General features: G+C 48.4%; 1 protein-coding gene and 3 long non-coding RNA genes across 8 annotated transcripts in view; 1 reads left to right on the top strand and 3 right to left on the bottom strand.

The window, feature by feature from the left end:
* The window catches only part of LOC309852565, a 19,695-nt gene extending 2,801 nt beyond the window's left edge, over positions 1–16,894 (bottom strand). The window contains exons 1-4 of one of the 2 annotated variants that reach the window (XR_014305242.1): positions 16,599–16,832; positions 6,500–6,543; positions 4,267–4,346; positions 2,647–2,727 (exon numbers count right to left, since the gene is read on the bottom strand). This is a non-coding gene — a long non-coding RNA (uncharacterized lncRNA). Of the gene's footprint in view, positions 1–2,573; positions 2,728–4,266; positions 4,347–6,499; positions 6,544–16,598 lie in introns of those variants that run through there. The other variant, XR_014305241.1, reaches the window with a different exon arrangement.
* Positions 16,450–26,278, top strand: CYP2F1 (cytochrome P450 family 2 subfamily F member 1). Of its 3 annotated transcripts, XM_082709352.1 has the most exons (10): positions 16,450–16,637; positions 17,657–17,848; positions 17,944–18,106; positions 20,215–20,364; positions 21,424–21,584; positions 21,935–22,111; positions 22,538–22,679; positions 23,548–23,735; positions 24,279–24,420; positions 25,809–26,278. In XM_082709352.1, exons 1-10 carry the CDS (start codon positions 16,482–16,484, stop codon positions 25,988–25,990), a joined length of 1,653 nt encoding a protein of 550 aa, XP_082565478.1. In that variant the 5' UTR covers positions 16,450–16,481; the 3' UTR covers positions 25,991–26,278. The 3 variants fall into 3 exon arrangements, with proteins under 3 accessions (XP_082565478.1, XP_082565480.1, XP_082565479.1); XM_082709354.1 differs by lacking the exon at positions 17,657–17,848 and having other exon boundaries at positions 16,467–16,637; XM_082709353.1 differs by lacking the exons at positions 17,657–17,848; positions 25,809–26,278 and having other exon boundaries at positions 16,467–16,637; positions 24,279–24,967.
* LOC309852563 lies at positions 21,468–23,477 on the bottom strand. The gene is made up of 2 exons (XR_014305239.1): positions 23,389–23,477; positions 21,468–21,631 (listed from the first exon to the last, which is right to left on the bottom strand). It is a non-coding gene; the product is annotated as an uncharacterized lncRNA (long non-coding RNA).
* On the bottom strand, positions 24,595–25,639 carry LOC309852569. 2 transcript variants are annotated; one of them, XR_014305246.1, is made up of 2 exons: positions 25,566–25,639; positions 24,595–24,717 (listed from the first exon to the last, which is right to left on the bottom strand). It is a non-coding gene; the product is annotated as an uncharacterized lncRNA (long non-coding RNA). The 2 variants fall into 2 exon arrangements; XR_014305247.1 differs by having other exon boundaries at positions 25,570–25,637.

Genomic DNA, 26,278 nt, shown 5'->3' with positions numbered 1-26,278 from the left:
CTCAGCGGGGAGCCTGCTTCTCCCCCTCTTCCCCTAATTCCTGCCCATGCACTCTCTCTCTCTCTGCCTTAAATAAATAAAATCTTAAAAAAAAGAAAATCTTGAAAACATTAAGAAAATAATAACATGAAGCAAAAAAGGGCTTGAGTCACACAGGGCAGTCTGGCTTCAGGCTCCTTGCCCTTGTACACTGCACTATCTCAGGGATTCAGGCTCAACACCAGTTATCTGTTGGGTCAAACATGTCTCAGCATCCCAGGTTCCTTCCTCCAGAGTCCTTTGACCTGAGACTCAAATATCATCTATACATGTGCTAAAAAATAGCAATCAGATAATAATAATCCCCAATTGTTGTGTGACTGTTTTGTCTTACCCATATAATACTAAAGATAAGGGTTAACGTTTATTCAGCATGTCAGCAGACATGATAACCATTTTTCTTGCATGGTGTCCCACAGTTCATCTTTACAACAAGTTCGGAAGGAAGGGACAGTATCAGCGGGCTTTCCGCAGGTGGGGTGGGGCGGGATGTTCTGACTTCTAGCTGATTTCAAGCTATCAACTCAATATCAAGTCACCAGCCAGTGGAATTGTGAAGAGAGGCACAGTGGCTCCCATGAGCTGGTACTGGCCCATTCCAGCACACCACGAGTTCACATTCATTTTATAAAGAGAAAAGATAAGACTTCAGCAAGTGAAATGATTTGCTTAAACTTGCAGAACAAGTAAATAGTGAATTGTGTATTTGAACCAAAGCCGTCTAGATGCAAAACCAAGACTCTTTATCACTGCCCTGTACTGTCTCTCTAGGCTGGGTTCTTTCTTGGACCAGAGATAATCCATAAAGATTATCCACCAGGAGGAATAAGCAGATTTATTCCCTGGAGAAACAATTGCTCGCTTGCTAGTGACCCCTAGCAGAGACTGAAAACCTGATGATGGAGTGTTAGCAGAAAGTTATAACAACTGCAAAAACCAATCAAGCTATTGAAGATTTAGATAATCCAGATACAAAGTTTTGGGTCCCATCACCCATAAATGACCTAAACCAGCTAAGGTCCTCGTTGAGAGAAAAAGCACCATGAAATCTGGTCATGGTAGAAAGAAATATATATATGAGGGCTGGGAGGAAATTGTGGCAAGGTTTCCATGCAGGGAGGAAGGGTTGAATTTTACCAAATTTGGGTGGGATGTTTCTGAGATCGCAGGAGTGCCATACTGGGGAGACCTAGTTGGGATAGCAAAATATATGATGGTGGGACAGGAAATTGATGACTTTAGAGCCCTTGATTCCTAATAACTATTATTCTCATTTCACTGGTGAGGAAATGGAGTCTGAAGGCATTGAACGACATAGCCACGATGACACAGCTAAAAAGTAACCATACCCAGACTTGAATCAGATCTTTCTGATGCTTTCTTGCCCTTTCTCATTCTACACACAGGCAAAAGAAAAGTCAAGTATGATGTAACCTAACCTCCAGAGCCCATGTGTTTCATAATACACCCTAGTTATCCAGTTCCAAACATTTTCAGATTTGTGTGAACAGCTTAGGTTCCATTTTCAGATGCTTTCCATGGGGGAGGGATGGGCGGGTAACGAGGAAACCCCAGATGCATGGTGTCTTGTTTCATAACAAGCACACTAATAACAATGCCTCTTCAGACTATAACCATCCACGTGCCCCGTCTCTTGGGAAGAAGCTGGGAAACCTGTGACTCACACAATCTTCGAGGTACAGCACAAAGATCCATGAGACCCGGGAACCACAATCTCAGTACCAGAGACTTGAAAAACTATAATCACTGTACACAGAATCATAGTCCCTTAAACATAAAAACGTTCTAAGACGAACTTTCAGTAATTTCTCTTGGGGCACCTGAGTGGCTCAGTGGGTTAAGCCTCTGCCTTTGGCTCAGCTCATGATCTCAGGGTCCTGGGATCGATTCCCAAATTGGGCTCTCCGCTCAGCGTGTAGCCTGCTTCCCCCTCTCTCTCTGCCTTCCTCTCTGCCTGCTTGTGATCTCTGTCAAATAAATAAAATCTTTAAAAAAAATAATTTATCTTAACTACTGTGATCGGAGATTCCAAGATGGGAAACAAATACATTCACACACACCCTTTATTCAATTTTTTATTCAATTTATTATTCCAGATACCTGCCTATTATTAACTAGAAGTTTGGTATCCTTGTCTGGAGAATCCTTAATAGCCTCCAAGACAGGCATCCAAACATTACAGATTAGGAATTTAGTCTAAAAAGCAACCCTCATTCTCATCCTCTGCTAATGGAGCCGTGGATTGGTTCAACCATTCAGCATGATTTAACAGTATCATCCAAAATTATAAATATGCATTATCTGACTCAGCAATTCCTCATCTAGTATTTATCCTACAAATAGGATAAATGTGTGCAAAATGACCTATAGGCAAGTTTATGTGTTGCCGCTTTGGGTCACAGTGAAAGATTGGAAATAACTGTGGCCTGATGATGGACCACACAAACTATGGAGCAACCATGCAATGGAGAACTGGGTTGGGACCCCAGCAGGAAAGGTGAGTCACACACAAATGGGATCATTTCGAGTTTAATGAAAGGACTATTTCCAAAACTGAGGGAGAGCCAGCCCAGCGTGATAGAATACCTGTAAACTAGCTTCAGCGAGGCTGACCTTTCATCCTTGCAGGTACAAAGGGAGGGGGCGGTTGCTGGAGCCCAACAAGACCTGTAGGAGCAAAGAGGGTCAAAAGAGGGGTGCCTGGGTGGCTCAGTGGGTTAAAGCCTCTGCCTTCAGCTCAGGTCATGATCTCAAGATCCTGGAATCGAGTCCCAAGTTGGGCTCTCTGCTCAGCAGGGATCCTGCTTCCCCCTCTCCCTCTGTCTGCCTCTCTGCCTACGTGTGATCTCTGCCTGTCAAATAAATAAATAAAACATTAAAAAAAAAAAAGAGGGCCAACAGGAGGCATGGCCAAAGCGAGTTACATGACCAAGCGTGCCAGTGGGGACAGGAATGTATAATCTCCTAAGGAAAGAACCAGTGGGAGGGAAGAAGTCATTTCAAAAATAGAGCAATCCACAAAGTAAGCCTCAGACTTCCAGTAGCTCTCCTCCCATCACTGGGATAATGCCTGTCAGACAGTAAAGTCAGAGAGAGGAAGGGTACCTGGGTGATGAGTTCAAGCCCCACACTGGGCTCCCTGCTGGGTGTGGAGCCTACTTAATAAAAGTAATTTGATAGATAGACAGATGGACAGGGAGACCAAGGAGTGCAAAGAGATTAAGAAAATCAGAGTCCTTCGAGACATCACATAAAGCCTGAATCCAGCCTATCTGCCTCTTCTTGGCTTGCCCCATAGCTCCCCAAAATAGATGCCCATTTTTGTTTAAACTAGTTTGAGTTAGATTTCTGCCACTTGTAACAGAAGCCCGAATCCCGGATCTTTGGGGGGAAAGATTTTGTCAAGCAGCTAAATCCTTCCAGCAGTCTTGAGTGCCGACTCAACTACCCCTTGAAAATCTCAGTTGATGAGGGACACCTGGATAGTTCAGTCAGTTAAGTGTTTACCTTCAGCTCAGGTCCTCCCAGGGTCCTGGGATTGAGTCCCACATCTGTCTCCTTGCTCAGTAGGGAGTCTCCTTCTCTCTCTGCCTGCCGGCCCCCTGCTGTACATTCTCTCTCTCTCTCTCTCTGATAAATAAACAAAATCTTAAAAAGAGAGAGAGAGAGAGAGAGAGAAATCTCAACTCTTCCAAGGGAATCAGCTGTCTCCACTAAGAGACAGAAGTGAATGGCATCGTATTCTCCTAACATTTTCTTATGGTAGTTTGGAGATATACAGAAAGGTTGAAAGAATCATACAGTGAACCACTACCTAGATGCTATAGTCAGCATTACTCCACTTGCTTTATTACTCCACCTATCCGTCTGTACATTCTCTGATCTTTCCTCCGATTCATCTGGTTTTTGATACATTTCAAAATAGGTGGCGGACATCAATGCACTTCCACTCATGAACTGTCATCATTTTGTAATTCTTCAAGATGAGACTTCCTTTGACACTTAGAAACAAATTTTAGTACTAGAATAAGCACCTGAGAATCTGACTCCCCAAATCTTAGCATCAGAGACACCCAAAATTCTAGATTCCAAGATTCTTCTTCATTCATCTTTACAGAGGACACCCATAGCTTCTCCTTGGTAGCAAGTCTCTTTTAAGAAAACGAGATTTCTTTCCAACAGTCATCAGAAATCCTTCCTACTCACCGCTTGTGAGGAAGGGGATGCTTGGAACCAGCTTGGTTTGCTAATGCAGAGCTCTTGCAGAAGGGTTTGAGGCTGGCTGACTGCCACACATAGGGAGAGACAACAGAGAAGAAGGAACGAAGTTTAATCCCCTAAATCCCAAAGCTAACAGAGAACATGGGTGTGACTACAAATAGTACCAGAGCAATGACCTCCATCCACCAACTTTCCAGACCTTTCTTGTCTGAACCCAGCCCATCCCTGCTGCACACTTTGGAAGGGCCACTCCCCGCATAGCAGCTAAACCCAGCTTAGCTCTCCACTGAAATCCCAGGCATCTCTGGGGTTTAGGGGAGGGAAGAGTCAGGGAAGGTGGAAATTGTAGGGCTCTTTCCTAGGCTTTGCCATAAGTCTCTGTGTAATCTTGGTATGATGATGGCCATTGTTCCCTCCTTTGAAAGTCTTCCATAAAAACCAAAGTGTAACCAGATGGCCAAGAGCTTGGAAACCGTCAATGGCTCCAGTAATCCTTAAGCATGTGCTCAGTGTTCCCTACATGTCAAGCACTGTTCTAACTTCTTTTAAATTTTCAGTTGATTGAATCCTTACAACAACCCCAAGTTAGCTGCTGCTGTTATCTTCATTGTACAGATGAGTAAACAGAGGCACAGAAAAATTCAATAACTCCCCCAAGGCAGCCTAGCTCTAGAGCCCACACTCTCATTCACCACACTGTCCTGGGATAATACTGAGCCAAAGAAATCAGGTATAAGGTACATTCTGCACGAACCTCTTTATAGAAAGAGTAAAAGTGGTGCCTGGGAGGCTCAGTTGGTTAAGCATCTGACACTTGATTTGAGATCAGGTCGTGATCTCAGGATCCTGAGGTTGAACCCCAGGGCAGGCTCGGTGCTCAGCGGGGAGTAAACTTGAGAGTATCTCTCTCCTTCTACCCCTCCCCCTACTTACATTTTAAATAAATAAATAAATAAAATCTTTAAAATAAATAAAAGCTAGTGTCTTTTAAAAAATAAAAAAATAAGGGGCGCCTGGGTGGCTCAGTGGGTTAAAGCCTCTGCCTTCGGCTCAGCTCATGATCTCAGGATCCTGGGATTGAGCCCCGCATAGGGCTCCCTGCTCAGTGGGGAGCCTGCTTCCCCCCCCTCTGCCTGTCTCTCTGTTACTTGTGATCTCTGTCAAATAAATAAATAAAATCTTTTTTTTTTTAAGTTTAAAAAAGTAAATAAAAATAAAAATATAAATCTCACAGGGCACAGAAAGGATAAATATCAAAGAATGGGAGGGCGCCTGGGTGGCTCAGTGGGTTAAGCTGCTGCCTCCGGCTCAGGTCATGATCTCAGGGTCCTGGGATCGAGTCCCACATCGGGCTCTCTGCTCAGCAGGGAGCCTGCTTCCCTTCCTCTCTCTCTGCCTGCCTCTCCATCTACTTGTGATTTCTCTCTGTCAAATAAATAAATAAAATCTTAAAAAAAAAAAAAAAGAATGGGAAAAGACAGACCAGCTTAACATCCCCTGAAAGAAAGAAACGAGGCTATGCTTCCACAGTCTAAAGTTGACATTATGGCAAAAGGAAATGTCAGAAGTGCAGAGATAAAAGAAGTAAAATCAATGAATTGTTTAAGTAGCAGTTAGTAGAAACTTATTGTGCACACACCATAAAGAGTTTGCAAACCAAGAGCATCCAAGCCAGAACATAGAATGAGGCTCAGGGGTGTTATTGCTTCTATAAACCAGCTTATATAGTAAGAAAGCAGTGACTGTTTATTCTTCATGGTGATTGGTTATAATATTGGAGATTTCTTAGATAACTGAAAATTTTCTCTTTTTTTAAGATTTTACTTATTTAGGGGCACCTGGGGGGCTCAGTGGGTTAAGCCTCTGCCTTCGGCTCAGGTCATGATCTCAGGGCCCTGGGATCGAGCCCCAAGTTGGGCTCTCTGTTCAGTGGGGAGCCTGCTTCCCTTCTTCTATCTCTGCCTGCCTCTGTGCCTACTTGTGATCACTGTCAAATTAGTAAATAAAATCTTTTTTTAAAAATATTTTATTTATTTATTTGAGTGAGAAAGAGCACAAGTTGGGGGAGGGACAGAGGGGGAGAGAAAAGCAGAAACCACATCTCCCACCCTGACTCCCCGAGCAGGGAGCCTGATGTAGGGCTCGATCCCAGGATACTGAGCTGAAGTCAGATGCTCAACTGACCGAACCACCCAGATGCCCATAAAGATTTTCTTACCTTATATCAACCTCAGGAAACAGGTCAAGTTTTGCACATCATTTCTAGAAGCATAAGCAAAAAATGACCCAGGTCAAGTTAATCTTCCAAAATAAGCTACATGATGCTTAGTTTTTAATAACTGCATTGGTTTTGTCTGGTCAGGGTGTTTTCAAGGCTGGTCTCCGTTTGTTTTTTATTTTAACAAAATTATTAGGAAAAACAGGAACATTGTGATAAAGGGAACAAGTCACCAAGAAAATACACAAATCCTGACACGTGACAATATAGCTCTAAATTACAAGATTTTAACTTACCCCAGCAGTAAGTTTGATAAGTCAAACAGATTAAAAATTAATAAAGATATAAAATATTTGAAAAAGATGATTATGTTGATCGAATTAACAACTGAGGATCCCTAAACTCCTCTTCATTTGTGAATCCTCATTCCTTTCAATCCCACATGAGGTTTTATAAATATTAGCCACAAACCAGGCCAAGACATAAATGTTGATAAATGTTGAGGAAATAATATCATAGACAATACAGCCATTCACAATGCAGAAAGAAAGAGAATGAGAGAGAGAAAGAAATCATCAACAATAAAGAGAAGATCAGGGGTGCCTGGGTGGCTCAGTGGGTTAAAGCCTCTGCCTCAGCTCAGGTCATGATCCCAGGGTCCTGGGATCGAGCCCCGAATCGGGCTCTCTGCTCAGAAGGGATCCTGCTTCCCATCCTTCTCTCTCTGCCTACTTAGTCTGTCAAATAAATAAATAAAATATTTTTTAAAAAATCAACAGCTCTAATACTGACAATCACCCACTAGGTTCTGGCACAGTTGTACTTACTATCAAAGGCTGCTGATCAGTGCCCATGCCAAGCAGTTGCAAAAACTTTTCCTACTGAAACTTGTGGTCCTGTTTTTTACCCCTCCTCTTTATGCCCTTCAGTTTCCTTTCTCTCCAGTTCATGACTTTGCAGAGTTCACAAGTAGGCAGAAAGGCAGGCAGAGAGAGAGGAGGAAGCAGGCTCCCCGCTGAGCAGGGCTCCATCCCAGGACCCTGAGATCAAGACCTGAGCCCAAGGCAGAGGCTAAACCCACTGAGCCACCCAGGGGCCCCCAGAGCAATGTGTTCTAAAAGGGAAAGGGAAAGAAATAATAAACATAATAATAGCAATGAATGAAGCATTGAAACAACAAGAACTGTAGAGAGAATCTGTGAAATCAAACGCTACCCCTTTAAGAAGAAAAAAATGGTTTAACTTCTTGGAATAAGTATGGTAAGCAGAATTCTAAAAATGATCCCGCAAGGACCAACACCTTCATATAATCTCCTTCCCTTGAGTGTGGGTGGGACATGTGAATAGGATAGAATGTCACTCCCATGACTATGTTACATTATATGACAAAAGGGATTTTCCAGATGTAATTAGAGTACCAAATCCATTGATCTTGAGGTTAATCATAAAGTAAGATCATCCCAGGAGGGCCTGACACAGCCAGGGGCTGAGACCTCCAAAGGGGCTGGGGCCTTCCCACCAAGAATTAGGGATCAGACTAAACAAACTCTTATAAACCAATTAAAAAAAAAAATCAGAGACCGTCCTCAGTGCAGGAAACTGAATGGCCAACACACGCTCAACTCAGCATCCAGCTAATTAGAGAAAAGTAAATGAAAGCGAGATAGAATTTCATACTCATTGGATTAGCAAAATGTTGTAACTCACGGGATCAAGGATTGAATGACAACACAGGGATCTTTCTTTATATACTGTCGGTGAGAGTATAGCTAGTTCAATTTCGCAGTGCCAAGTCCAAGCCAACAACCCCAGCTCTAGCCATCGACCCTAGAGAAAGACGACCCTAGAGAAAGACAGCAGTGCGCGGGAGGTAACCCAACCAAAATGCTAACTCCGTGAGAGTAGGGCGTGTTCATCTGCTTTATTCTTTGCTCTATCTTCAGTGCCTAAGCTTGTTGGTGTTCAATTAATATTTGTTGATTCAGTTAATGAATGAACTAAAGACCTGGTGATACTGAGAAAGCTCGCTCTGGCTCCACAGAGAAGGCGAGGACAGATTAGAGGCAGGATGTGAGCTCATCTCCTTCCTCCTCTGATCACGGACAGTCTGAGGGCCTCTGCCTCAGCCCTCACCTAGGAGATCCTTAAGCTCCTCTTTAGTAAACCAAGTGAACCACTATGTGCAGTGGGACTCATCACTCAGCAACCGTGTTCCAGGACTTAGGAAACAAAGCCCAAGCTCCTCAGCCTGGCATTCAATGCCCTTTAATATGTACCATCCCCTACACTCAAATACCGACCACCCCCAGGCACCAGCAAGAGATTTGGGCTGGGGGGGGGGCTGGGGGCTGAGAGCAGGTGCCCCATCCCAGCTGGTTGACAGCCACCAACAGCCCAGCAGACAATAGGACAGTCCTCCCGACCTGCTCTGACTCTCTGTGACTCTCTCCTCTGAGATTTCCACCCCTGGGTGTACGTGTTCACCTGCCCCCCGCACCGCATGCCATGTGAGAACTCCCCTCCCGGTGCCTTCCAGCTGTGCCTCTCTGACTCTTGCCCCTTGTTCCCAGCCAGCTCGTCTCCAGAATTCTGGGGCTTGCACTTCTCGGTGTTTTCTCCTTATAAAGCCAGGCCCCTCCTCGAAGTCCTTCAAGTGTTTCCCCTGTGTTAGCTATCCCCTGCAATATCTGTGGTGGTTTGATTCTGCCCATAACCTTCTTCCACATGCTTCTCCTTGGCTTTTTCTCCCCTAATTGCTCTTTCTAGGGGAACTGGTTAGTGCTGTGTTCTCGTCTGCATTGATGTGCTTTCGGGAGGACAGAGGGTTCACCCCCTTCTGCTCCACTCAAATCCGCAGTTCCCTAAGTCTGTCTTTACTTCCTCAGCTCCCCCATCTCTGCTTCAAATCCCAGGTCAATTCTCCAGGTCTAGGACTGAATAAGGAAGCCACGTTCCCACTGCCTTTTACCCTTTGCTTGCCAGAGGGATGCTGAAGGGATAATGAAGGGCAGTGTCTGTGAGTCCCCAGGGTTGGAATGCAGAAGGCTCTGGATGGATGTGACAGTTCTTTTCTGCAGGGAACTCCTTGTGCCCAGGAACAGAGGAGGGGGAGAGGGTACCACCGAGCATTCCACCATGCAGATGGATAGGAAATAGTCAAATGAAGGATTTGGGGGAAGTAGGAGCAATTTCCTCTTTTTCTGCAGGAATCCAGATACTCATGTTAATAGAGAGGGCTTGGGATTCTCAGGTTCTAGAATGCAAAGATGCAAACCCCTTCTTAACCTCTCCTGGGATGGCAGTGGGCTCTCAGAGCTGGATTGACCCTTGGTAGAACAGGAGGTTGCATTTTGCTCCATTGTTGCCCCTGCCCTCCCCTGCCACAAACTCAGGGAAGGGTCAGGACCGGGGCACAACCCAGATGTAAACTGACACTGCTGCAAACCACCCCAACCTCTTGTTTGGGATTCTCCCCCCACTTCCTTCCATCAGCACCCCACCTGGGAAGAAGATACCTGTGCACCTTTACCTGGGCTTTGGGAGGTCCAGGAAGGACATTAAGAACAGTTCTCAGATACCAGGTTTTTATACCGTCAGGGGCTCTGCCAAGTATGTGACAAGCTTGAGTTCACAGAGCTCTCTCAACACCCCGATGGTGCAGAGAGACCCATACCCTCACTTGTTAGAGGAGGTCACTGGGGCTCACGGACCCAGGACACAAAAAGGGACAAGGCAGAGCCGGGATTCATGCCCAGGTCTGTCTGATTCCAGAGTCCGTGCCTCTATAACGTCTGTTGTTTCACTAAACATTCCTTGAGCACCTACAATGAGCCAAGCTCCATGGACCCAGCAGCAAGCTGACAGCTCAGGTCCTGCCCTCTTGTTACTTTCCAAGAGGGCAGAGGCTGTATACAAGTAAACACACATATATCCTGACATCAGGGAGCGGTGGGCACCTCAAGAAGATATAGCAATTCATGGCCGCAGAGGGATGGAGGTGCCTGTTTTCCATAAGGTGATCAGAAAGGCTTCTGTGAGGAGGAGAATTTGATGAGCGATCTGAACGAAGGAGTGAGCCATGCAGATGAGTTTGAAGAAGGGAGATGACAGTCTGTGGAGCTAAACCCAGCATGCAGATTATTGGGTTTTTTTTTTTTCAGATTATTGTTTTTAATGGAAATATAGTTGGCACACAATGTGACATTAGTTCAGGGGTACCACAGAGTGGTGAACACAGCATGTTTTTATGCTATCGTGACTCTACTGCCCCTGCTGTACCTTTCATCCTCATGACTTATACCTGGAAGGCTGTACCTCCAACTCCCCTTCACCCATTAACCCTTCCCCCTCCCTGCTCTGGGAACAATCCCTTCCCTGTGTTTATGGGTCTGTTTTTGCTTTTGTTTTGTTTCGTGTTTTATTTATTTAAGTAATCTCTACACCCAACATGGGGCTCGAACTCAAGACCTTGAGAGGAAGAGTCACATGTTCTTCCAACCGAGCCAGTCTGGCCCTCCTCGTTGTGGTTTTGATTTGCATTTCCCTGATGATGAGTGATGTTGAGCCATCTTCTTTTCATGGGTCTGTTGGCCACCTGGATGTCTCCCTTGGAGATATGTCTGTTCTGGTCCTCTGTCCATTTTTTATCAGATTATTGGTTTTTTTGGTGTTCAGTTGTAAAAGTACTTTATATGCTTTGGATATTAACCCCTTATCAGATATATAATTTGCAAATATCTTTTTCTATACAGTAGGTTGCCTTTTTGCTTTGTTGATTTTCTTTGTTGTTTTGTTGGTTTTCTTCACTGTGCAAAAGCTTTTTATTTTGGTATAATCTCAATAGTTTATTTTGACTTTTGTTGTCTTTGTCTTAGGAGATATACCTAGAAAAATATTGCTAAAGCAGATATCAAAGAGATTACTGCCTATGTTTTCTTCTAGGAGTTTTATGAGGAGTCTCAAGTTGGGGTCCTATCCATTTTGAGTTTATTTTTGTGTATGGTTTTGGAAAGTGGCCCAGTTTCATTCTTTTGCATGTAGCTGTCCAGTATTCCCAACACCACTTATGGAAAGAGACTGTTTTTTCACCATTGTATATTCTTAGAATGTAAGTTTTTAAAAATCTTGTTTCACCTGATATTAGACAAGTCTTATCTCATAACCACATCCTCCCACCTTCTGATTCCTGTGAAAATCCAGAGCTGTGTCCTTTGGTGCCCCCCATCCTCACTCCCCCCAAAATGGCATGCAGTATGGCTTCTGTGCAGAGCAGCCCACCGGATTTCCAACACTGTCCAGGTAAGAGGTTCTGAAAAAAAGTCTCATTGACCATCCAGAGGAGCTTGGGGCCTGTATGGAGTTCCTTTCCACCATAGGATGATGAAGCCTGTACCAGGACATCTCTCCCCAAACTCTCTCTATTCCTTAACCTCCAAGCTAAAGATACTTAGAAAGCATTTCATTCATTCGTTTAACCAATCAGCAGCTCTAGGGATGCCTGGGTGGCTCAGTCTGTTAAGTGTCTGCCTTCAATTCCGGTCATGATCCCAGGATCCTGGGATCAAGCCCCACATTGGGCTCCCTGCTCAGCAGGGAATCTGCTTCTCCCTCTCCCTCTGCCGTTCCCCCTGCTTGTGCTCTCTCTCTCTCTCTGTAAAATAAAAAAATAAATAAAACCTGTTTTTAAAAATCAGAAGCTCTGGGACACCTAGGTGACTCAGTGGATTAAAACCTCTGCCTTCAGCTCAGGTCATGATCCCAGGATCCTGGGATCAAGCCGCGCATCGGGCTCTCTGTTCAGCAGGAAGCCTGCTTCCTCCTCTCTCTCTCTCTTTCTGCCTGCCTGTCTGCCTACTTGTCTGTCAAATAAATAAATAAAATCTTTTTTTTTTTTTTTAAATCAGCAGCTCTAACACTTGGCAATCACCCACTAAGTTCTAGCACAGTTGTACCTACTATCAAAGGCTGCTGATCAGCGCCCATGCCAAGCAGTTGCAAAAACTTTTCCTACTGAAACTTTTAGTCCTGTTTTTAATCCCTCCTCTGTCTGCCCTTCAGTCTCCTTTTCCTCCAGTTCATGACTTTGTAGATTTGAGGCTGCCCAACAGATGGCACGTTCAGCAAATTAATTGACTGGCACATTTTTAAAGTTTCAGGGTTCATGAAAAGTTGAGGAATTGACATGAATACCATCCAATATGTCATCCATACTGAATGCTGTGTGTTACAGAGTGGGGTTAGAGGACCCCCAAAGGACACAGCTCTGGATTTTCAAAGGAAGTTGGGAGGATTTGGTTATAAGATAAACACTTGGTTGACTCAAATTTCTCTTCTAAAACCATGCAAAACAAAAATTTCAACAGGGGCTTGAACCCACAACCTTGAGATCAAGACCTGGGCTGAGATCAAGAGTTGGACGATTAACGGAAGGAGCCACCCAGGCACCCCAGAATAAAAATTTTTTTAATCTGCATTCTAAAACTTTTCTGTCTGGCTCAGTCAGGGGAGGGGAGTTGTAGCCTGTGACTCTTGATCTCTGGGTCATAAGTACAAGAGACCCACACGGGGTATAGAGATTACTTAAATAAATAGATTTTTTTTAATCCATTCTCGGGGTGCCTGGGTGGCTCAGTGGGTTAAGCCTCTGCCTTTGGCTCAGGTCATGATCTCAGGGTCCTGGGATGGAGCCCTGCATTGGGCTTTCTGCTCGCAGGGAGCCTGCTTCCCTCTCTCTCTCTGCCTGCCTCTCTGCCTGCTTGTGATCTCTGCCTGTCAAATAAATAAATAAAATCTTTTAAAAATTAAATTAAATTAAAATATCCATTCTAGGGACGCCTGGGTGGCTCAGTGGGTTAAAGCCTCTGCCTTCGGCTTGGGTCATAATCTCAGGGTCCTTGGATTGAGCCAAGCCCCATATCGGGCTCTCTGCACTGTGGGAGCCTGCTTCCCCGTCCCCTTTCTGCCTGCCTCTGCCTACTTGTGAACTCTGTGTAAATAAATAAATAAAATCTTTAAAAAATATATCCATTCTAAGAATACACAGTGGGGAATTTATAAATAATCATAATTTGAAGGAGCCTCAGAAGACACAAATACTAAACACAACTGAGATTCTAGATGGCATCTTGGAATAGAAAAAGGACATTCATGGAAGAACGGATATACCTAAATGAAGTCTCCAGCCCATAGTGTTGTACCAATGCTGATTTCTTAGTTTGGCTCATTGTCCCATGATTTTCCAAGATGTTCTCATGTGAGAAACCTAGGTGAAGGGTAAGCAACTTCTCTGAACTTCAGAACGTATTTCAAAATCTGTAATTTTTTAAAAGACTCTTCAGCTAACCTGCCATTTTTAATCTTCCTTGGTATCTTTCCACCGCAGGAGAGCTTTTAGTCAGATAACAAAAGGGGCTTCTGAAACTCTTTAACATCATTTCCCTCATTAATTATCCTAAACCACAGCTCTTTGATGTTGTAATATGGACCACTCCTTTGTAACCTTGCCCTGAGACCCCTTCATGGTAGAATGGCTTATAGGCAAAAAGCGAGGCCACTCCTGGATCCTCTAAGAACCATCTAGCTTGCATCTAGGTCAACCTCTAATTTCATTTTAGGCATCAGAAAGAGGGGTAGAGACCAGACATATGACTAAACATCCTACCATGCACAGGATAGCCCACACACACACACAAAGAATTACCCAGCCCAAACGTCAATAGTACCAAAGTTGAGAAACCCTACAACACAGCCCTCTCTACCCCATATTTTCTCTCTAGCAAGAGAGCAAGTCGGACTACAAGAAAAACTCAAAGCCCCTTAAAACCACTTCTCATGCGACGCCTGGGTGGCTCAGGGGGTTAAAGCCTCTGCCTTGGCTCAGATCATGATCTCAGGGTCCTGGAATGGAGCCCCACATTGGGCTCTCTCTCTGCCTGCCTCTCTGCCTACCTGTGGTCTCTGTCTGTCAAATAAATAAATAAAATATTTTTTTAAAAATCAAAAAAACAGCTTCTCATGAATGCCAGTTTCCCAGTGAGGCAGTCCCCTCAGGACCCTCTCAACCCAGTTCTATGGTCAGGGAAAAGTAACTTACAGGCTTCAGATGGGTTCAGTCCTACTCCTCCCCCAGAAGTAGGAGTAGATGCCAAGGGAAACTGGAGCTATCTAATCCCATAATCAAGCTTTCACCCCTCTTCCAGGTCCCACCCTAACCAGTCTCTCTGGGACTTAAACAAGAGCTTGGGCCCCACCTCCATCCTACCACGTGCCTGGGACCTGGAGTGTCAAGTTCCCCTGGACCTTCCAGCACTTCCTCCCTCACCTCCATGGGAAAGATGGACACGGTGTATACCCACGGACCTGTGGGGGCACCCACGCTTCCACCTAGCCTCCCAGACCCTTTTGACCTCAGGGGCTCGCACCCCTACCCTAACTCCTAGGACTGACGTCCTAGCCTATATCCAGACTTTTTCAACCTATCCTTCTGACCTGGTCAGTGTCTGGGGCAGGAACTCAGAGCAGATACAGCTGGTGGGTGTGAGCAAAGCAGAGGTAAGTCTGTGTAGGCAGAAGGCATCAGGGGAGTCATTCATATCTGAGGTCCAGGGGTGCTGGCTGGTTTGATCAGGAAAGCATGAGACTCTTGACTTCGGGGTTATGAGCTCGAGTCCCACATTGAGCATAGAGATTACTTAAAAATAAAATCTTTTGGGGCATCTGGGTGGCTCAGTCACGAAAGCGTCGGACTCTTGATTTTGGCTCAGATCATGATCTCAGGGTCGTGAGACTTTTCCCTGACCATAGAACTGGGTTGAGAGGGTCCTGAGGGGACTGCCTCACTGGGAAACTGGCATTCATGAGAAGCTGTTTTTTTGATTTTTAAAAAAATATTTTATTTATTTATTTGACAGACAGACCCTGATCCACAGTGAGTGTGGAGCCTGCTTGGGATTCTTTCTCTCCCTTTCCCTCTGCCCCTCCCTGCCCCACTCACATTCTCTCTGCTCTCTCTCTCTAAAGTAAAATAAAATCTTAAAAAAAAAAAACCTAATCTGAGGTCCGTTCTCCACTTCCCCCAAATCCTCCCTCAACCTCCGCCCCCTTCAGTCCTGCCCACTGTAGTATGACTTATGGAGGCATGCGACAAAGAAAGAGAGAGAGTCCCAGAGAGCCAGGAAGAGACAGTGTCTGAGAAAGACTCACAGGGAGAGGGAACCAGAAAGAAAGAGAAAAAGCACAGTGAGAATTGGAGACAGAACAGAAGTTAGAGACCCAGAAAGGCAGAGGGTGAGAGACCAAGAGAGACAGAGACATAGAGACCAAAAGATCCAGAGGCAGAAGCAAAGTGAGACACACAGAATTTCAGAGACAGACCACAAGAGACAGAGAATGGGAGAACTCCAACCCAGAACAGAAAGGACCTTGCCTGGGGTCACATGACCCGTCAGGGTCAGAAATGAACTTGAACCCAGAGAAATAGAGCGAGTATCCCAAACACCGAAAAGACCCTGCCCCAATCCCTGGCTCATTTTGCCAAGCCCCCAAACCCCAGATCAGACCCCAAACCAGACCCAAATGGAAAAAAAAAAAAAAGGAAAAAATTTGGGGTGCCTGGATGGCTCAGTCAGGCAAGCCTCTAACTCTTGATTTCGGCTCAGGTCATGATCTCAGGGTCATGAGATGGAGGCTAGCATCAAGGTCACGCTGGGGGTGGGACCTGCTCAGAAACTCCCTCTCTCTCTCCCTTTCTCCGCACTCCTACACCACCCCACCCCCATGAATAAATAAATACAATCTTTAAAGAAAAGAATGGAAAAGATTTTGTCCTACTCCAGGGCAAATGGTCACCATCAATCACAGTAAGGAGAACTGGGGTCAGCCTCAAAGAGGCCACGGGGGGGCTCCCAAGTGGTGGTAACCACTGGAGGCATTGCTCCAGCTGGCTGCGAGCCCTGAGCCACCACCCTCAAGGTAAAGCAAGCAAATGGAAGGGATTAAAGGTCACTGGGAAAACTCGAGACGGGGGGCAAGGGGTGTGGGCAGAGATGATTTAAGGGCAGCCCCCACCCCCCAGACATCCGCAGAGCTGCAGGGCACTGACCTGGAGCAGATCACACTTCTGCTGCCGGAAGCTCAGCAGGTAAAGGGCCAGGTACAGGTCACAGAGGAGGATGGCTCTCAAGACAGGGCTCACCGGCTTCATCTCTCTTCAGTCGATAGACTGCCTGGGATCTCCCTTGTCTTCTCCTCCGACGGTCCTCGAGGTTCCTGGGCTTGTCTTTCTGGGGCTTTCTCTGGCTCTGTGTTCCGTTCATTCGCCCAGGTTTTAGAGCCCAGAGCGGGGCTGGGCACCGGCTAGTACCAGCGTTTACCCAGCAGGGGGCACCTCTCTCTGCACTGAGCCCCTGGGTTCAGAATCCCTGATTATTTTCCCTCTGCTTCTGCTTCTGCTCCCCTCTCTCTCTCTCAGTCTGTCTTGGTCCCTGTCTCTGCACATCTCTGTGTAATTTCCACGTGTGTGCCTGTGTGTCTGTCTCTGTGCATCTCTCCTTTGTGTCTGTCACTCTCTCTTTCCCTCAGTCTCTGTTTAGCTCTTTATTTCCTGCCCTTTCTCTTTCAGTGTCCATCTGTATGTCTCTCAGGAAGCATGTGTCTCTCTGTCTCTCCAACTCTCTCTTCTGCCTTTCTCTAGTTCTCTGTCTTCATTTGTCTGTCTCTGGCCCTGTGTGTCTCTATCTCCGATCACTGTCCCTGTGTGAGATTTGGTCTATGATGACTGACAGACAGACAGATAGATAGGTGATAGGCGGACATTTATAGATACTTAGATAGCTCACTTGGTTTTTCCGTATCCCTCATTATCTCCACGTGTCTCTCTCTCTCTGTCTCTGTTCTGTTGCTGTCTCTCTTACTGTCGATCTCTGTATTTTGACTGTCTCTGCCTCTGCTGTCTGCCTCTCTCCATGTGTGTCCTCTCTCTCTCCCTCCCCTCCTCCTCCTTTCTCTTCCCTCATTCCCTGGCCTTTCCCTAGCCCTGTGTCCTCTCTTTTCTTCACCTGCCCTCACTTCTAAGGTCTGGGGAAGGCAAATTCCAGAAGATGCAGAGTGATTGGATCCCGCTCCCTTCCCAGTCCTGCCCTTTCCCACTCTGCCCCCCAGATACCTGCGGCTGCTTTCACCATGGACAGTCTGAGCATAGCCATCTTGCTTGGACTCCTGGCTCTCACCAGTCTGTTCCTGACCCTCGGTTCAAGGGGCAAGGGCCGGTTGCCTCCGGGCCCCAGGCCCCTCCCATTCCTGGGAAACCTGCTGCAGCTTCGCTCCCAAGACATGCTGACCTCTCTCACCAAGGTGCAGGGACCTAGGCTTGGAGGAGGGGGGAGAAACTGGGGGAAGAGGTCTCAGGGCCCCAGATGCCCCTGTGACATCTGTCTTCTTACCCCCAGCTGAGCAAGGAGTATGGCTGTGTGTACACGGTGCACCTGGGGCCCAGGCGCGTGGTGGTCCTCAGCGGGTACCAAGCTGTGAAGGAGGCCCTTGTGGACCAAGGGGAGGATTTTAGTGGTCGTGGCGACTACCCTGTCTTTTTCAACTTCACTAAGGGCAATGGTAAGCCTGTCCACCATCTTCTCCACCCCAACACATTCCACACTGAGGGAGGGGATAAAGGTAGGAGTCTGTCCTCCCAGTTTTAGTGACACTCAGGGCTGCTGATCTCACCAATGACACTGGGTAGGATGGAGCCAGTGTTAGTCTAGGTAGAGTCTGGTCCACCTCCCTCATTCCCACATCCCACCACCATCTTGAATTGCATTTCCACACCAATACCCACTTCCATCCAATTCCAACCCTATTCTCATCCCAATCCCGACCTCTAGCCTAACCACATCATCAAATTTCCATCTCTGTCAAGTGGCCAAATTATCTGGCCCAGCCCATGTTACCCACCTCAACCTAGTCCTCGTCAACCCTACCTTCATGTTCCCCATTCCAACCTCAACTTCATCTTTATCTGCAACACTGATTCCTCTCCCTCCCTCCATTCCCATTATGAACCCCCTCCCAGTTATCAACCTCACCCTAACCCTTCGGTCAATCTGAACTCCACCATCATTCCCCTCCCCTGCCCCCATCTTCTACCACAATCACCTATCGAGGTCTTCAGTCCCTGGTTCCATTTTCAACCCTAATCAGACTACCATCAACAAAACCAACCTTGACACATATCTACCCAAGCCCAAGCCCAATCTCAACCCCAATCTACCAGTTCTGCCCATTCTATACAATTCCATTCCCATCAGTGACCTCAAACCCAATTTATCATGAGTCCCATAATCCCCCCTCATCCTCCGTCATCATCTCCTTCCCAACCCAAACCCAGATCCACCCATCCAGCAACTCACACCAACTCCAAACCTCTTCTGTCTCAATATCCTGTCCTCCTTACAGTTGGGAATCACCTAGCCTTGTGGGTTTTCTTTTTTTTTTTTTAACATTAATCTTTTATTCAAAGGAAGCCATATGACAGGTGCCAGTAAATGACAAAGGAGAGAGAGAAAGAGTAAGTTAGCAGAAAGTTGCAGAGGTCCTGAAGGCTTGCTCCTTGGACTACTCTTCTCCCCCTAAAAAAGCCCTAGGGTTCTCCCCTGTCCCCTTTATTAGATGGGTCCCAGCTGCTCCAGAATTTGGAAGTAAAGAGCTTTGGCTAAAAGCAAAAACCCACCTATTGTGTATTAAATATACTTCCCACATTCATGTCCCCTTCCTGGGCTTGATCTTATGACCTCACCTGTCCAGGTACAGGTGGCTTGGATAAGTGGCTTCCTCTCTCCGACACTGAGTTGACTAGCATGAGAAAGTTGTTACAAGTCAATGAGATAATGCAGACAATAAAGGGCAATCACTGAGATTTTTTTTTCTTCTTTAGCATCTAGTTCTCTGCTAGAGAACTAGCTCCAGGGGAATCAGAGATAAACACACCATAGACCTTAGCCTACTGTAGTCAACAGACTATGACCACCTACAGTGGTCAGGGCTGGGTGGGGGATGCTAGGGAAGCTGTGGGAGACCAGAGGAAACACCTGAGGTAGGCAGGGAGGGAGAGCCAGCAAGGGCTTCCTGGAGGAAAGGAGCTCTAAGTTGAGACCTAAAAGATGAAGGTCACCAGTCAGGTGCAGACAGAAGGTGGAGAGTGTTCTGGAAGAAGGACCAGCCTATGCAAAGAGACTGAGAACAGGGAAAGAAGAGAACAGGGTCTTGTTCCTGTATGAAGTCCCAATGTCTCAGTGTTTATTTCTCTTGCTTTTCTTCCTTATTTGAGTTTTCATTAATTAATAAGGAATCATCAGCACCTCCCATGGGGTAAGCTCTGCCCTGGGCAATGCTAGGAACATAATGATGACCAAGACAGCCCCTCCCTCCTTCTCTCCACTCCCTTCCCTTCACAGCCTAGCCATCGAGCTGTGATAATCCAGAGTGATCAGATCTGTGAGAGGGAAACAGGCAGAGTGATCAGGACTATGGTGACAAAGCCCGGGCCCTGTGGAAGCTCAGAGGTGGCATCTGACCCAGCCTGGAGGGTTGGATAGAACTTCCCAGGAAGGGGATAGATTCCAAATTCTCAGTCTCTCTTCCAGCAGACACCAGGAAAGGGGCCTCGAATGGCAGCAGTCTTGGGGACAAGTCGTCATTTGAGCTGTCCCCTTCCCTCTCTCCAGGCATCGCCTTCTCCAACGGGGATCGGTGGAAGGTCCTGAGGAGGTTCTCTGTCCAGATTCTGCGGAACTTCGGGATGGGGAAGAGGAGCATTGAGGAGCGGATCCTGGAGGAAGGCAGCTTCCTGCTGGCAGAGCTAAGGAAAACTGAAGGTTGGGGTCCCGGAACGTTAACTGATACCCCTAACTCACATCCATCCTACTTAGTGGTCAGGACTGCCTGAGTATAGACACGAACTCAAAACCCTCGGAGGCTCCCCACTTGGCCCGAAGTGAGAGTGGCGCCCCCTGGAGGTGGATCGGCTTCCCGTGGGCGTTCCTGGAGGTCCGGACTACTGGATAGGGTGCATGGTGGCCGCTCTCTTGCGCTGTCTCTGTGTGGTATTTTTATTTTGCTTTATTTTATTTTAAATTTATTTGTCAGAGAGAGAGGGGGAGAACACAAGCAGGCAGAGCCAGAGAGAGAAGCAGGCCTCCCGCTGAGCAAAGAGCCCGATGCGGACTCGATCCGAGGACCCCGGGATCATGACCCGAGCCGAAGGCAGCGGCTTAACCAACTGAGCCACCCAGGCGTCCCTCTGTGTGGTATTTTTTAAAAGGATTTATTTATCAGAGAGGGGGGGGGGGCAGGAAGGGGCAGAAGGAGAAACTCTTCAAGCCTACTCCCTGCTGAGTGCGGGGACCCACATGGGGCTCGATCTCCCGACCCTGAGATCAGTGGAAACCCAAATTATGTCCATCTAACGCCAGACTCAGTTTCCTGGGCCATGCTGTTGTGGCGGTGGCTAATGTGCTATTTTCTGCCGTCTGTTCAGTCATCGGATCATTGGGTATCAGGTGTTGTGCTGCGTGCCATTGTTGGGTGAGGTCCTAGTGTTGTCAGGAACCGATGCGGTATCATACTGGGCTGCATATCGTATATATGATGTTTTGTGTGGTGTGTGCTGTGTGTTGTATCATGAAGAATAGCCTGTTCCGTTGTTGGGTGGGGTTGTCATTGTGCGGAAAGATGTTGTGGGCTCTGTCCTGCCTGGTGTGTTGCCAAGGACTCGCGGGGTGCTACGCTCACTGCAGGTCAGGTGGCCAAGGACATTTCTTCTGTGCTGCGAGTCACCCTGGCATGGATGGTTGGATGTTGTAGGCTCCAGCGCCTCGCAGGGTCTGGGGTGTTGCACGATGCACCCCCTGACCCACTCCTCCCCTCACTCTCAGGCAAGCCCTTCGACCCCACGTTTGTGCTCAGCCGCTCCGTGTCCAACATTATCTGCTCTGTGATCTTCGGCAGCCGCTTTGACTACGACGATGAGCGTCTGCTTACCATTATCCGCCTCATCAATGACAACTTCCAAATCATGAGCGGCCCCTGGGGAGAGGTCAGGACGCCGAGATCGGGCGGGACAGCGTGGGGGTTCTTCCAGTCCTCCGAAAGGGGAAACCGCGGGTGGGGAGAGAAAGGATGTGATGGACTCTGTGTGGCTCCGCCCCTTCCCTCTGGCTCCGCCCCCGCGTCGCACCACGCGGTCCAGCCAAGGTCCATCTCCCCACCCAGTTGCCAGAGACACCCAGAGCCCCCGCCCCACCTAGGTCTCTCTAGAACCCAGCTGACCCACAAGACCCCAGCCTACCAGCTCCACCCCGACCTCACTGGCAAACCACCCCACACACACCCAGACACACATTCTACCTGATCCTCCAAACCCCTCCCGCTCTCCCTCATCCCCAGTTGTACAACATCTTTCCGAGCCTCCTGGACTGGGTACCCGGGCCGCACCGACGCCTTTTCCAGAACTACGGGTGCATGAAGGACCTCATCGCCCGCAGCGTCCGCGACCACCAGGACTCCCTCGACCCAAACTCTCCCCGGGACTTCATTGATTGCTTCCTCAACAAGATGGCACAAGTAAGCCTGGGCTGGAAGTCTCATCTCTGGTCTGACTTGCCGCCCCCGCCGGAAACCAACAAGGATCCCGGGTGCAGCGGGTTTGAGAATGATCTTCCTACAACTGGCAGGTGAAGTTGGAACACCTGGCTCCGCTCGGAGCCCAGAGCCACTTGGGACCCACCGCCAATTAACAGCTCGTTAAGAAGTCCTTAAGGATCTGTTAATTGTGGGCGCTGCGGCAGAGATTTCCTCTACCCAGTCCTTCCACGCTCCCCACCTTTCCCGGGGAAAGAAAGTAAAACAGAGGAGAGACTGAACGGACAAACCCAGCAGGAGTCGCGCCCATCTGCGGGGAGCGGGTCGCACAGACTCCGAGCCTGTGGTCAGTGTCCAGGCGGGATCTCCCTGCCCCGAGCTCATCTCCCCACCCCTCAACCCCCGCAGGAAAAGCAGGACCCGCATAGCCACTTCCACATGGATACCCTGCTGATGACCACACATAACCTGCTCTTTGGCGGCACCGAGACTGTGGGCACAACGCTGCGCCACGCCTTCCTTGTGCTCATGAAGTACCCAAAAGTGCAAGGTGCGCGCGCCCCAAGCCTGGCCCGGGGATCCTGGACACAGGGCCGCGGGGCACAACCGCTGCGCACTCGTGCCCCACCAGCCTCAACTCGCCTATGTCTTAGCCCCGCCCACAACCATGGGCACGGCCCCGCCCAGCATGCCAGATAGCCCAGGCCTCCAGTTTACGCCCGAGACCCCCCCACCCTCTAGCCAAGTCCCAAACCCACACGGAGGCCGACTCCACCCCCAATGCTCCCGCGGTCCACCAAGTCCGCCGGAACCTGGACCTTGCCCTCGTGGTCTTGCTTTGCGATCCACCCCGACCCTGACCACACAGCGAGTCCCGATCTCACAGTCGGCTAGAGCCTGGCCCCGAGGCTCACCCGCAGGGCCGGCCAGGAACCATCCGTCTGACCCTCACGGTCTGACCGCCCGCCCACACAGCACGATCTGGGACCCCACCTCTTCAAATCCCGCCTCTGGGCGGATCCCGGAACCCTGGACTTAAAGTACTGCTCCATCCCCGATCTCTCGGGGCTTTCGCACTACCCACCCACTCGACCTAAACTCCATCCGGCCTGGTCCTCGAACGCCGATCGCAGTCCCATCCCGGGCCTGGATTCCAGACAGCCCTTAAGCCCCGCCCGCATAACCCCGCACAACCCCAAAATTTGGTTGCCCCTTACACCAACCAAATTTTTGTCCTCAGCTACGTCTCCCAAACCAACCTTTCCCTTCGAGGCTCCTCCTAACCATCACAGTCATCTCTGTAACCGCGTCCCTACTGGGAAAGGTTGGCTGGACCCCGCCCACACAGGCACACGCCTCTGCCCAGCCCAGTTGAGGCCACCGGTACCCTTGACTAACGCTTCCGGCCTCACCTCCAGCCCGCGTACAGGAGGAGATCGACCGCGTAGTGGGTCGCGCGCGGCTGCCGGCGCTGGAGGACCGCGCGGCCATGCCTTATACAGATGCGGTGATCCACGAGGTGCAGCGCTTCGCAGACGTCATCCCCATGAATTTGCCGCACCGCGTCACTCGGGACACAGCCTTTCGCGGCTTCCTGATACCCAAGGTGTGCTGGGCAGGTCTGGCACACTAGAAAGAGGCATCCCCGACTTGCCAATGGCATCCGGGTCTCTAGCGAGGAGGATCCCAGTACCTGGGGCCTTAGTGACTGGCATCCCAAGCCCTAGCAAGACGTCTGAAGCTCTTAAATCCAGAACCTCAGAACCCTTCCCAGGACCCATTCAGTACTATAATGGACTGAACCTCAGAACCTTCCCCAGGACAGTTCCCCTTCCTAGGACCCCTCTCCAGCATCCCCAGGGTCTAAGACTTCATCCTAGGGACGCCCTTTGCCTAAGCACGGTTCTGAAAGAACTCTCCCTATTCCTAGAAATCCCAAATCTGCTCTGACAAGGGGCGATATCCCCCATCCCTGTCAACACAGCTTCCAGCACCCATCACTTGGAACCTCAAATAGTGACATACATTTCCTAGGTTCCATGCCCCTTTGTCAAGTCCCTGGGACCTCCAGTCCTGTGGAGTGGAAATTTCAGCTTAAGAATCTCCCAGATCTTCTCCCACCACTGATTCTGCCTCCCCACCCACACAGGACACAGATATCATCACCCTCCTTAACACAGTTCACTATGACCCCAGCCAGTTCCTGACGCCCCAGGAATTCAACCCTGAGCATTTTCTGGATGCCAATCAGTCCTTCAAGAAGAACCCTGCCTTCATGCCTTTCTCAGCTGGTGAGAGCCATGCGGACAGGAGTCAGGGTCTTTGGGGTCCCATATTCCTACCTACGTTCCTCATTCCACTCTTTAAACCCTCTCGTTTCTTCATCCTACCACATCCTCAACTTTGGGTGTGCAGAGACATTTGCTCTCCCTCCCAACTCTGTTCCTACAGGCAGATAATGGCTAAAAATCCTTGCGGAGGGTGGTGGGGAGGCAGGATATTAATTCAACTTGGAAGTAGTCACCCTCAGTATCTCCACTGGGTGGCGCAGGCGAGCAGTTCTCCTTTCCTTGGCTTTGGTCTTTCCCCTGATGAAAAAAAAAATCTTTCCTGTTTAACCCAGTAGCAGAAATAAAAAAAGGGGAGGGAGGAATGATAATAAGTCATTTACCATATTGCCTACAGCGTACCAAGCTCTACTCTTAAGAAGACTTATTCGAGGGTGGCTAAGAGTTCAGTTTTCCAGCCAGATCCCAGATCTGTCATTTCCTAGCTATTACTTCACCTCTCTGTGCCTCCACTTCCACATCTATAAAATGGAGAATGATAGAATTCCAAGGCGCGTCTCTTGGATTTGTTAGGATTACATTATATTATCAGTATAGGGCTTAGAGTAACATTTGACAGGCAATATGACCTACAGGGCATTATATTCATATTTTTTAAAGATTTTATTTATTTGACAGACAGAGATCACAAGTAGGCAGAGAGGCAGGCAGAGAGGAGGAAGCAGGCTCCCCGCTGAGCAGAGAGTCCGATGTGGGGCTCCATCCCAGGACCCTGGGATCATGACCTGAACTGAAGGGAGAGGCTTTAACCCCCTGAGCCACCCAGGCGCCCCATATTCTCATTTTTTTACCTGCAATTAACATTCACAACAATCTAATGAGGGACTACTATAATCCCTACTCTTGTTTTATTTTTATTTTATTTTAATCATCCCCATTTTATTTTATTTTTTAAAGATTTTATTTATTTATTTGACAAAGAGAGATCACAAATAGGCAGAGAGGGAGGCCGAGAAGGGGAGGGAAGCAGGCTCCCCGCCGAGCAGAGCCCGATGCAGGGATCATGACCTGAGCCGAAGGCAGAGGCTTAACCCACTGAGCCACCCAGGCGCCCCAATCATCCCCATTTTAAATACCCAGAAACTGACTTGCCCAAGATCGCAGAATTAGTAACAGCAAAGCGGAACTTGTCCTTGTATCACCTGATCCTTTTTGGCCTCGGATTTACTTAAAACATTTTTCCCAGACCTTCTGACAGGCAGGCTCTGTGACGTTTCCAATCATTAGCTTCGTATGCTTTTATCCGAGAATTTGCGACTGGACCCCCTCACCCCATCTTACCTCAACGCTGCTCCGCACCCTTCCCCCCACCCCACCACCCTACCCCGCAGGTCGCCGACTGTGCCTGGGCGAGTCGCTGGCGCGCATGGAGCTCTTCCTCTACCTCACCGCCATCCTGCAGAGCTTCTCGCTGCAGCCGCTGGGGGCGCCCGAGGACATCGACCTGACGCCGCTCAGCTCGGGGCTCGGCAACTTACCGCGGCCTTTCCAGCTGTGCCTGCGCCCGCGCTGACGCCGCGCCCTTGCGGATTTCGCCGGTGAGCGGAGAGGCCTACTTTGGGCCTGGCTCTGTCCCCCTGGTCGTCCCGCTGTGCCGCCCATCCCTCTCGCTCTCACGCTTGCTTCCCCGCACTTGTGCCTGCCGCCTGCCCATCCTCCGGTCCCCATCTTGACCTGATCTGTGCCCTCAGAGGCAGAGAAACGCAAGGGAGAAGGGGAAGAACTTGCCTCTTCTATTGTGCACCCTTTCGGGGGCTCTTTTTACCTTTTTCTAATAAAGTATCTTTATAAAAGATTCAAA

The sequence above is a fragment of the Mustela nivalis genome (genome assembly GCF_964662115.1).
Source record: "Mustela nivalis genome assembly, chromosome: 18".
NCBI lineage: Eukaryota > Metazoa > Chordata > Mammalia > Carnivora > Mustelidae > Mustela > Mustela nivalis.
The sequence above is the reverse complement of the archived record's forward strand: the minus strand, read 5'-3'. Positions and strand labels throughout refer to the sequence as shown.

Coding starts and splice junctions, on each gene's coding strand:
- CYP2F1 (XM_082709352.1), top strand. CDS start 16,482: ATGGAAGGGATTAAAGGTCACTGGGAAAACTCGAGACGGGGGGCAAGG. Junction 20,365..21,423: donor AGAGCTAAGGAAAACTGAAG/GTTGGGGTCCCG, acceptor CCTCACTCTCAG/GCAAGCCCTTCGACCCCACG. Junction 21,585..21,934: donor TGAGCGGCCCCTGGGGAGAG/GTCAGGACGCCG, acceptor CCTCATCCCCAG/TTGTACAACATCTTTCCGAG.